Source organism: Geotrypetes seraphini, chromosome 2 (assembly GCF_902459505.1).
Source record: "Geotrypetes seraphini chromosome 2, aGeoSer1.1, whole genome shotgun sequence".
NCBI lineage: Eukaryota > Metazoa > Chordata > Amphibia > Gymnophiona > Dermophiidae > Geotrypetes > Geotrypetes seraphini.
In genome coordinates, this window is record NC_047085.1 from 425,222,412 (window position 1) to 425,234,656 (window position 12,245).

General features: G+C 40.6%; 1 protein-coding gene across 3 annotated transcripts in view; it reads left to right on the forward strand.

The window, feature by feature from the left end:
- The window catches only part of ZNF804B (zinc finger protein 804B), a 490,459-nt gene extending 482,828 nt beyond the window's left edge, over nt 1-7,631 (forward strand). For all 3 annotated transcript variants that reach the window (XM_033931195.1, XM_033931196.1, XM_033931197.1), the window contains one exon: nt 3,589-7,631. In XM_033931195.1, the coding sequence (XP_033787086.1) occupies nt 3,589-7,174 (3,586 nt within the window). In that variant the 3' untranslated portion in view covers nt 7,175-7,631. The remainder of the gene's footprint in view (nt 1-3,588) is intronic.
- The last annotated feature ends 4,614 nt before the right edge of the window (nt 7,632-12,245 follow it).

A 12,245-nucleotide genomic window follows, 5' to 3' on the forward strand; every position in this document is an offset into this window, starting at 1 on the left:
ACTGGTGTGCCATGGTACGCAGTTTGCGATAAACTGCGATACACTGCAGGCTGACCTACGGCGCCTTTCGGAGAGTAATTAAAACCATACTGTTTGACAGATTCATCTCCTAAACAGAAGCCTCACTAAACTTATAAATTTATATTTTCCTTCTATTTCTTGAGTAACATATTGTTCCTCACTTTTTGCATTCTGTAATTCGCTGATTGCCCAACTTTATTCCCTGGGTTACATACTTGAGATTCATATTTTCCTCTTATCTATTTCTTGTGTAACAAGTCGTACCCTCACTTCTTGTATTCTATAATTCGCTGTTTGTCCAGCCCTCTTCGATGTAAACCACCTAGAAGCCATCTGACTATGGCGGTATAGAAGAATAAAGTTATTATTATTATTAGGAGGGTAATTATATAAGGGGGTAACTAAGTTTAGGTGATAGGGATGCTCTTATGTGAAACCTATTTTATAGAAAAAATAAGGACCTATATGTCAATTGTTGGGTTTGGGGGTTTTTTTTCGCTGTAACTCCTTGATAGCAACCATATAACACTGTGTGTCCCCTTGGAGGTGCAGAATAATGATACACCTGTGGAGAGAAAAAAAAAGAATCATTTTCCATGTAATAAAAAGGAAACCAAACAGTGGAGATAACCAAAATGTCCAACAAACAACAGTGTGCAAACCAAATTCCTTTATAAAAGAAGTGCTGTACATAGTGCTTGGTGGGACTCGACCCGAGCCAGGTTTAGGCACTCTTGCCTGCATCAGGAATCCAAAACTAATCCTGGTAAAGCAGTTTTGCTAAAGCATACACTTTCCATCGACAGGACTTGTTATCCCTTTTTGATTGTGCAGTTCATATTTACCATTTTGCCAATCCTGTGAATGCTCATCAGATTGCTCCATATAAGCATGCTTTTATTTAAGGAAAACACTTAAAATGAACTGTAGAGTTGGTGGAAATATTCTTACTTAGATTGTAGAAAATGGTATGCAGATCATAAGATTTGTACATGTATAAATATGAGCTCTGCACATGCCTCATCCAAACTTTACCCATGTGAATGCTTATCTGTTAAGCATGCGCCATTGTATTTAGGTACAAGCTCACAGAATACTACTTAGCATGAAACTGCTCATTTATCTATATAATCTATATAATAAAACGCTAAGCGCGCATGCGCACTCTTACCGCGTGCTTCCCTGATCCCTGATCTGTCGGGCTGTGGCCAGCAAGAGTGCGCATGTGCGCTTACTACGTCACCACAGGCGGCGGAGGGAGCGAATGCGGAGTCCTGCCGTCGCCTTCCCGGGCCTCAACCGATAGTCTCCTCCTTCCTGCCCGCCTCCGGCCTCTGCCCCTCACCATGGCAACTCGGCTTCACTCTGTCGCAGAGCCCCGAAGTTTATGATATCCAGGAAAAACGGCACTACCGGCCGAAGTTTATTTTTAAGTTTAAAGGTGCAGCAGTGGCTCCTCTCACGAGCCACACCTGTGTCAGAGAAGGCTTACGACGCAGGCACTGATCGTGAGAGGAGCCGTCCCGGCACCTTTAAACTTAAAAATAAACTTAGACAGGTAGTGCCGTTTTTCCTGCTTTGCCCACTCTTCTCTTCACCGTTCAGACTCCGGAAGAGCTCCTCCGAGGCAATTAGCCATCTATCTGGGATGTCCACAGAGAAACAAACGTAGCAAGCCCAGTTAAACGTTTGCCAAATTAGCTCCGCTCCAGCAACAGCGGAAGGTGAGTTTTTCATAATTGTGCGACCACAGGAAGGGAAAGGGGGGCGCCAAGGGACTAGATAGCAGGCCAGAACGTGGGAAGGGAAAGGGGGGTAGGGGAAAGGACGTGCTGTGGCTGCTGCACAGGGGGGGGAATAAATGCTACTGATGCATAGGGGGCAGGGAGAGAGACAGATACAAAGAAAGACAGAGGGGAGGGAGAAAGAAAGGAAGAAGGACACAGGGGCAGGGAAAGAGACAGATACAAAGAAAGACAGAGGGGAGGGAGAAAGAAAGGAAGAAGGACACAGGGGCAGGGAGAGAGACAGATACAAAGAAAGACAGAGGGGAGGGAGAAAGAAAGGAAGAAGGGCACAGGGGCAGGGAGAGAGACAGATACAAAGAAAGACAGAGGGGAGGGAGAAAGAAAGGAAGAAGGGCACAGGGGCAGGGAGAGAGACAGATACAAAGAAAGACAGAGGGGAGGGAGAAAGAAAGGAAGAAGGACACAGGGGCAGGGAGAGAGACAGAAAGACAGACAGACATATTCTAGCATCCGTTAATGTAACGGGCTAAAAGACAATTCATTTCATATTCTATGTTGCTTTCCAAGGGGAGCTCAGAACAGTTTACATGAATTTATTCAAGTACTCAAGCATTTTCCCTGTCTGTCCTGGCAGACTCACAATCTACCGGCGCCTAATGTTAGGCACATATTTTGGAGGCGTCCAACTACGTAGGCGCCTAATTGAACAACAAGCTCAATTAAGCTTTTTAATCAGCACTAATTGAAACTTAGGTGCCTATCAAGAAAGAGCGATTCTGTAACAGGGTGCCTCTAAAAATTTAGGTGGCCTTTAAAAAAATAGGTGCCATGCATGTTGGGCGTGGTCGTGGCTTCGTGTTAGGCGCCTTGTTACAGAATCGCTGCTCTTAAGCCTGTCTAAGTTCTCGCATGGGCGCCTAACTTTTAGTTTTGTTTAGAGCTGGCCTCTTTATTGGGCGTCTCCAAAACAGGTGCCGCTCAGAGTGATTCACTAAACAGCACTCAATTTTACTTGAATCACGCTGAACGGTGCCTAATTCAGCGGCTAACTTTTGGGCGCTTCTTATGGAATTTACCCTTAAGTGACTTGCTCAGAGTCACAAGGAGCAGTGTGGGTTTGAACCCACAACCTCAGAATGCTGAGGCTGTAGCTTTAACCACTGCACCACACTCTATGCAGGCACAGATTTACATGTAAATGACTAGAATAGCAATATTTGTGTGCTCCTTGTAGATTTAACTCCCTGGCTGCATTGGTGTTGGTGTTCTTGAGGTACCTTTTCAGTGAGATGGCTAACGCAAGTGGTTATTTTGTCTCTATATGTTTGAGCTCGAATGCTGAAAATGCCAGCATATATTAATGCATTAACTAATCTGCATTCCTCAGAGTTCAGCACACAAGCTGTATGGAAAGTGGCTGAGTATTGTCACTATCCATTTAAATTGTCACTATCCATTCAAATCCCACCCTATCGAGGCAAGTTCATTTTGGTTGCATAAGTACTAGTAAGTTTTATTCTTTTTAAAAATATCACTAAGGTGTCCAACACTGGAAGTTGACTGCAGTGGAAGTTGACTGCAGACGTGCATTTGAATCCTCTGTGTTATGAACCTAATTATGATAGAATGATTTTTTGAAGCTTCACGGAGTGATGTTTTACAGCATTCCGCAGAAATAGTAGTTTCTGTCTTCAATGGTGTATTTTTAAAATAACCCTTCATTAAGTAACCTCAGCAAAAATACCATTATTGAATACCCTTATTTAAAGATGATGATCCTTTATTCCATTCTATAACGTATGTTTTATTTTTCTTCTAGTGCTTCAAGGAGTGACCCACTATTTAAAGCTCTCAGAACAGCTATTGGAAAGTGTCCCCGGGAAGAAATGATCACATTTAAGGATGGCAGAAGAACAGCAGACACCAAATGTGCTAGCTTGCGTGAAGGAAAAATTCTTCCCAACAGAATGTCAGAAGAACAACAGGAGCTCTCACAAAACACAGGCCCATCCTATGTTGCGTGCTGCCCCTCACCTGGCAGCCTGATCTCCCGACCAACATCAGAAGACAACAGCGGAAGCCACAGGGCGGGTGTCTCTTTTTGTTTTTCCAAAAAAGCACTACTGAAGCTAGAGTTGTCAGCATCGGTTTTCCACGAGAGCACCGAAGAAACAAATGATTGCCGCAAACCACGCCACCCAAAGGCAAACCAGCCCACAGAAAACATTAGGCCTCTTGCACATCTTGGCGATGATTCAGAAGACAGCAACGTTTTGACTTTTCCACAAGGTGAAAGTGGCAGCACTGAAGCCAGTGTTCCATCTGCGACCTCTCAGATGTTCAAACAAAGTAAAGATGAAAATAAAGGAACTGAAGCGATTGGCAGCAATCAGAGTCTAAACTCAGTTGAAATAGAAGTTACAGATGTTACAGATGTAGCCTCAGCTAGTTCTACAAAGGAAACAGAGAAGTCTTCACAGGTTGATGTTGCTAATCAGTGCCAGACAAGCAGTGTACAAACCCAGCAAAATAGTAGCCAGCGCAGTGGTGATGTGTTAATATATCAGCCAACTGAGTTTTCTGTGCAAAAGCCCACTGAGCAGGAACATGCATCTGAGCTTAATTATAACCACAATGTGGTCAAAGCAGAAAACTCCCTTGAGACTTCAAATATTGTCTTTGAAAGCATGGAAACTGACACGAGCAATTCACTAATTAATGATACCAGTCCTAAAACGTCTTTTCTTCATGTACTGAGTAAAGACGGCAGCACTTCTCTCCAGTGGCCCACAGAGCTACTTCTATTTACAAAAACCCAACCGACCATTTCCTATGGCTGCAATCCACTGTATTTTGATTTTAAGCTTTTCAAAACAAATAAAACTGCTAAAAGAGATGAAGCAAACACAGAGAACAATGAGGAGCTCTTGAAAACCAAGTCTATGATTAAGAACGAAAACTCAGGTTTACTGAGAGACACGAGCATGCCAATTACAAAATATAATCTGTCTTTGAAACCAACGAAAATAACATGTCCATTAGATAACTTGGCCCAAGAAAAATGTGACTCAAGCAAAAATAAGATAGAAACTAAGGAAAGCAGACAAAAAAGTTCAAAATATTTAAATGAAAATGCATGTAAACAGTTTCTAAACCCAGAAGACCAACAAAAAGATGTGGGTATACAACATTGTTCCGAGTCACAAAAGCAAAAAATATCTTTGAAAAGACATTTAGATGATCGTGAAAATATTGTATTATGTGGTATAAATGCAAGAAATTCAATTTTCTGTTTAAACAGTAAAGCTAAAAAGTTGAAACGATCAAAGTGTGGTTTAATTAATTTAGAAAATAAGTATGAAACCCAAGAATGCTGCACATTCCCTCTACAAGAATATGATCACAATAATGGAATTATTGATGATGAAAAGGACTCGCATGACAGCTATGTCAGTTATAAATCAAGTTCTTATGACAGATCCCCAGATTTTGAATGTAATGAAAGGTCCGTACAAGACTGCAGATACTCATCTTCTGGATGGCATTCTACTTATTCGGACACCTCCATTGTCAGTACAACATCTAATTATACAAATGCATTTTCTGATCACAATTTAAGTGGCCACAACACTAGTAATCATATGTCTTTTTTCTGCAAAAGAAAATGCAGTGCAATGGAAGGGCTGAACGGAAAGCACAACTATATTCGCTCTTCAGATGATAAGCATGGCCACTTTTTTCATACCAGTCAAAGAATTAAAGATAGCGTTAATACTCAAAAGCACAAAATATCCAAACAGACTTTAAAGCAAAGTTCTCACCACAGCTGTAAATCAAAGCAGAGTAAAAAGGACCAACCACGCCACTGCCAGAAATACAAGGAGAGGAGAGGGCGTGACTTTATGGAAGGGTCACACTTCAAACCATTTAGCAGCAGTGAAAGTTCTGGCTATAGAGGATCAGAATGCGGTAGTCCAGGATCTTTCGCAAATGCAAAAGTACATTTTTTGCATAAGACCAACAGGGGGAGTAACAACGGCAACAGTAGGTATCATGGCACTATTAGAACAGAGGAACCATTACATGATAGCATTCAGAACACCGTCCTCCACTCAAAAAATGATGATGATAGACTTTCTATGCATTCATTGGAAAATAACACAGGGGATGAGAAAATGTCATCAATAGATAATTCACGTTTAGAAAAAGCTCAGTCTAATAAACAAGAAGAAAACGCAAATACCCCTGAAGGGTTTTCAAAAAACTGTGGAATGGACATGAAACATTATTCAGAGAGTTTCTTCAATATTAAGCTTCCACCATCGGTAAGGGACTCAGAAATTCGACCTTTCTATGAGAGGACATCATTGGTTAATGAAGGTAGCAAAACGAATAATGAAGATGCTGCAGTTGAAAACGGAGTCAATAAAAATAGGGTTGGAGAGTCACAGAAATATGAACTGTCTGTGACTACGCCTACGGATTATAATAGTTTTTTTAAAGACATTATTCATATAGGAACTGAATGTCATTGTGGGAGCACAGAAATTCAGAGAGCTGTAGAAGGACCCTTAATTAGTCAAGTACAGCCTTTTATACAAAGCTGTGACCCAGTCCCCAAGGATTTCCATGGTGCTTTTCAATCTAAAAATTATTCTGTTTCAACTAATTCAGTAGACACCAAAGAACAAAGAAGACTGCCTGAAGAGAATATGAGCTCCAATCCAAGGGAAGGAAATTCAGATCGCTGTTATGACAGATCTATGCAGAGCTATTTTGAAGAAGACCACAAACTACAAGAGTATAACAAATCTGTCTCTCCCTTAGCCCCGCAGTCTATAACATTTTCATCTGATGAAGTGGACAAATACAGGATACTGCAAATGCAAGCACAGCAACACATGCAGAAACAATTATTTTCAAAACATCTTAAAGTTTTGCCTGCCGCAGCACCAGCAGCCTTCTCCACCACATCGGCATTTCAGCCAATTCCCATTCAGCACCACGCTTCCATAACTACAATCCACCACTCCTTTCTGCAGCACTATGCTCACCCAGCTTCAGTCCATCACCATACCAATCGTTTCCCTTTGACTCACATCTATCCCCATTCCCACTCGCGTTTCATACCTATTTCGCTCTCAGCCTTAACTCCAACCATCTTTCCTACTCATCCTGCTTTCCTGACAGGGTACCCAATACATGTACTGTCTGCTACAGCCATTCATCCTTCCCAGTTGACCATGCAGCCGTTTCCACATGCAGCACTTATACCGACATTGATTGCACCACATCTTGGAACAGGAGTCACTTCTTCCATACATTTGCATCCGCTAATCCATCCCATGTTCCACAGACAAGACTTTCACCATCAATCAGGCTTTGGCCACTCCCACTTAAACTGAAAGACAAAACATTTTTAGCCATTTAAACTATCAGAATTTTTTTACATGTCAAAGCAATTTTGAAGGTGCCTGTCCTGTAATATTGGAGAAATCAGCTTAAGTAACATCTGTGAATTTGCACTGAATTGGAGCGAAGCATTACCATTAAACATTAGAGAATATGGTGTTACTGACAGCCTAGATTACTGCAGAATAAATTGGTTGCTTATTTTTTTTTCATGATTTGTAACAGAATGCAACCATCTGTGCTATTTTCCTTTTCTATTGTGTCACGCTCAAGTGTATTAACATTTGCTTAATACTTTTGTTTGGACATCTGCCGAACTTAACTCATCAAAAGGAATAATGAGTTACATCATATTAAGGTTTAATTTAAGGTTATCTAAAAATATAGATAAGAAAACAATGTAAAGTTTTATATTATCAGTAGTAAGCATAATAAATGATTGCATAATTAGTACTGGTTTTAACCATATGAGTACATTTATGTGTGTCAGGTTATTAAATCAAATATATATACATTTGTGCATTGAGCAGAAATAAATAAGAACATAAGTGTTTCCATATAGGGACAAACTGAAGGTCCATCAAGCCTAGTATCCTGTTTCCAACAGTGGCCAATCCAGATCTCAAATATCTGTTAAGATCCCAAAAGAGCAAAACAAGGTTGTTGGGTTTTTTTTGTGGCTTAATCTAGAAATGCGAAGTGGAATTTTCTAAGTTTATATTAATAATGGCTGGTATGCTAACTGCTTTTACTACACTATTGGTGACAAATTCCAGAGTTTAATTACACATTGAAGCCTCTTTTATCAAGCTGTGTTAAGGGTTTTTTTTTATCACCAGTCGCTGCAGTAAAGGTTCTGATGCTCATAGGACTTCTATGAGCGTCAGAGCTTTTACCAAAGCGGCTGGTGATAAAAATTCTAACGTGGCTTGATAAAAGGGGGCCTGAGTGAAGTAATGTTTTCACTGATTTGTTTTAAATTTACTACTTAACAGCTTCTTTGTGTGCCCCATAACCCTTTTATTTTTTGGAAACAGTAAACCTGTTCCATTCTACTCAGTATTTTATATACCTCTATCATATCTCCCTTCAACTGTCTTTTCTCCAAGATGAAGAGCCTCTTTAGCCTTTCCTCATAGGGAAATCATCCTATTTCCTTCATCATATTCATCACCAATACATCAGCCAACATGAATGGTTTCTTAAATATTGATCTTTTGCATCTTTGAAAGTATAGCCATATGTACTGTATACTACTGTAAATTGGGAAAATACTCTTTGTGAGGGGTTATTGTTTTTTTTCTGCTTCCATCCTCCTGTTCAGAAAATTCATTGGGGATGCAGAAGTCATAGTGATTCTTTGGGACAGAAATAATTTTAATTCTCTGGTCAGAAATAATTTCAAACAAATGTAGAGAAAAATGTAACAAGAAGTGATTTAAAAACTAGGAGTGTTTTCTGTACATTTAATATTTATAAAAGATTTTTAAAAAAGGAACAGGGAGATAAAATTTCAGATAACAAAATTATTCAAAGTTGGTAAATCACAAGTAAATTGTGAGAAATTGCAGGAAAACAGAACTGAGGAACTGGGCATCAAAATGGTAGATAAAATGTAGAGGATAGTTACTAACGTGTGTAAAGGAAATAACTCACAATTCCTCCCCACCCCTTTTTACAAAATTGTGATAGCTGTTTTTAGGGTAGGCCGGCACGCTGAATGCCCTGCACTGTTCCTGATGCTCATAGGAACTCTATGAATGTCGGGAGCAGCGCAGAGCATTCAGCTCTCCGGCCTGTGCTAAAAAACGCTACCACTGTTTTGTAAAAAAGGGAGGGGGAATATTTGCCTCATAAGTGTTAAATGGCAAAACTGAGTTGTTAAACCAAAAATTATGTTAGTGTAAATCATCATGCCTGCATAATGAGTTACAAAGTGTTCAAAGCACCTCAACACAACTTGTGTTGAATACCACTAGCTGTATTATTTGTGGAAAATAACGCCTGATCAAAGCTGATATATTTTTCCTTCTGGGAACATTGGGATGCTAACTCAATATAATGTTCCCAAGTACCATCTTAAAGGGGCCAGAGATATATAAATAGTGCCCCTGTCACCCCTCAACAAGCACCTTTCCAAACCTAAGTCTAAGACCCTTTCATGCTTCTAAAGCACCCCCTCTTCATAAGCCCTTCACCCATGAAGACTTCCCCTTTCCCAAAGCTAAGAGAAGCAATCCTTGCTGATTCAGTCAAATAGGATAGGAATGATCCTCAGTTGCTCCTAGCTCCAGGTTTAAAAAGGCACCCGCGACATCTAGTGGTAGTTTCATGGTACTACCATTGGGACTGTCTATTGAATAAATAAATAAATAAACAAATATTACATAATCTATGTCAGTGTCCCACAAACTTTTTTTTTTTTGTTCCAGCACACTAATGGAGTAAATGTTTTTCTGTGGCACACCCACAGCCCCACCCTGCCCCACATGAACCTTGTCTCGTTTTCCCTGAACTCGGGGCCATGTCTGGAGGGCCTCAGAGCATGCGTGGATGTTGACACAATGATGTTGCATGCATGCTTGCATGTATATAACATCATCACGTTGACATCTGCGCATGCTCAGGGACACAGCCCCGAGCTCAGGGAAAATGAGATGAGATTCATGGAGGGGTGGAGAGGAGGAGAGGTGCCGATGCCAGAAGTGACACTCGGTATACGTCATGTGTCCTTTAATCCCAGGTGGCGCACCCTGAATCTCACCATGGCACATTAGTATGCTGCGGCACACAGTTTGTGATTCACTGATCTATGTGCGTGCATGCATGCCCACTAACAATATATGTACCATCATGATGCCAGTCATTATAAGAGAATTTAAGTGTGTTGATGGTGCAAAACACATGATGTGAATGACTTTATAAAACGACCTCTTAGATGTTTACACCCTCCTTTACAAAGCCACGCTAGCATTTTTAGCGCCGTCCGCTATGGTAACAGCTCCAATGCTCATAGAATTCCTATGAGAGTCCGAGCTGTTACTGCTGTGGCTGGCGCTAAAAACGCTAGCATGGCTTTATAAAGGAGGGGGTTAATGCAGTAATATATGTGCCATGCTGTTAATACAAGTTAAAAGAGACTAATATACATATCTGTGTCTATTGTTAAATTTGTGCCCAGTGAGCTATCAAGCGGGTAACCTTTTACCAAACTGGCCTGAAGATCCTAAAAGATAATAATCGAGACAGAGCATAAACTCAAGTTAGAGTCTTTCTTATTATCATTATTACCGGGAAAAAGCCAGAGAGTAAAAAAAACTCCATTTCAACAGAGGAAAAAAAAAATTCTCTGGCCCACAAACCGGACTCAAACCCACTGCTTAAATAGATCACTAGGTACAAAAAATTAAGTCAAAAAGGTTGCAAAATAAGTCATACAACTCTTGAAGTCTTTCTACTTCCACAAACATCCTTTGGTGAGTATCTTCAAATTCTTTCACCAATCAAACGATGATTGTAATCCTTAATGAGAAAGGCTAAGCAAAACTCTGGATAAATCTCAATTTTAAGAGACCCTAAAGGACCTTGTTTCGTAGGTTGCTGCATCAGGAGAAAAACCACTCAGACTGCCAAACTGCTCACCGAGCAAACATGACTCCGCTGCTGAAAAAGACGCCAATAATGACATCACTAGAGGTGCGAAGTTTCAAACAGGGAGAAAAAATTTAAAGGGAAAACACTGTCATCAACCATATTTGAACACTGTCCCATTCAATAGAAAAAAAGGAAAAAGATTGTTTTGCAAAAAGCTTCATTTAAAGAAAGTTCTCCATTCCAGTGTAGAATTCAGGCCAAATGGTTCCACCGTATTCAATTCATATATAAGGCTCTGTTCCAGCCAGCGCAACCATTTTATAACATCTCCAGCTAAGTAACTGTGACTTATTTTGCAACCTTTTAGACTTAATTTTTTTGTACCTGGTGATCTATTTAAGCTGTGGTTTAAGTCCAGTTTGTGGGCCAGATAATTTTTTCTTCCTCTGTTGAAAGGGAGTTTTTTTTTTCTCTCTGGCTTCTTTCCGGTAACAGGCCAATGATAATAAGAAAGACTCTAACTTGAGCTTATGCTCTGTCTTGACTATTATCTTTTAGGATCTTCAGGCCAGTTTGGTAAAAGGTTACCCACTTGATAGCTCACTGGGCACAAATTTAACAATAGACACAGATATGTCTATTGGTCTCTGTTATGTGACATGTCTATCCTTTTTCAGTATTGATAGTACATTTTAAAAGCCATGATAAACCTGTAATGCAGCTTAGTAAATAGGCAGCAAAATAGAAAAAAAAACCCAAAAACAACTGTTTACTTTAACCGGCTCATTTCAAATCAGTGTTATAATAAAAAAAATTGCCTTGTTCTTAATATGTGTGAATAATCTAGCAATAGATTAACTTATCATGTTGTACTAAATTCCAATATTGCTTAAATTGAGTGGATCTAGGGATGACTCCTCAGTGAAGGAAAAAAAAGGATAGGAAAATGATTTAATGATTTTTTCAGCAATGAGGGCAGCAAGCAAGAATAAATCTTCATTGCAATGGACAGTTTTGTAAGTCAAGTCTCAAAAACGACTAGTGTCCTAAAGTGGGCAGAATATCAAATAAAAACAGTGATTTCCATGTGTAGGGTTTTTTTGTTTTGTTTTTTTTTAATTGAGGCTTGTAAGCAAAAGAGTATGCTAAAAAATACTTACACAACCCGGCCCTTGTGCCTAAGGCCCCACCCATAGGAGGAGCCTAAGGCTCCTGGGCCTTTTCTGGTTGGCCCAGGCACCTCAGGCCCTCCCTGTGGGTGGGGTTTGAGCCTCCTGGGCCAATCCGGTCCCATTCCTGGGATGGCTGGCCTGCCGGACGGGCGGGCTTTGCACCCTTCCATCCAGACGATTTCAAGGTACGGGGGTGGGGGGAGGTTGTGGGGTTGGCGGGGGGTTGCAGGTCAGCGGGGGGGGGGGCGAGCAGGGGTTTGGGGGGCGGTCATGGGGGGTTGCATCGAGGGCAGGAGGC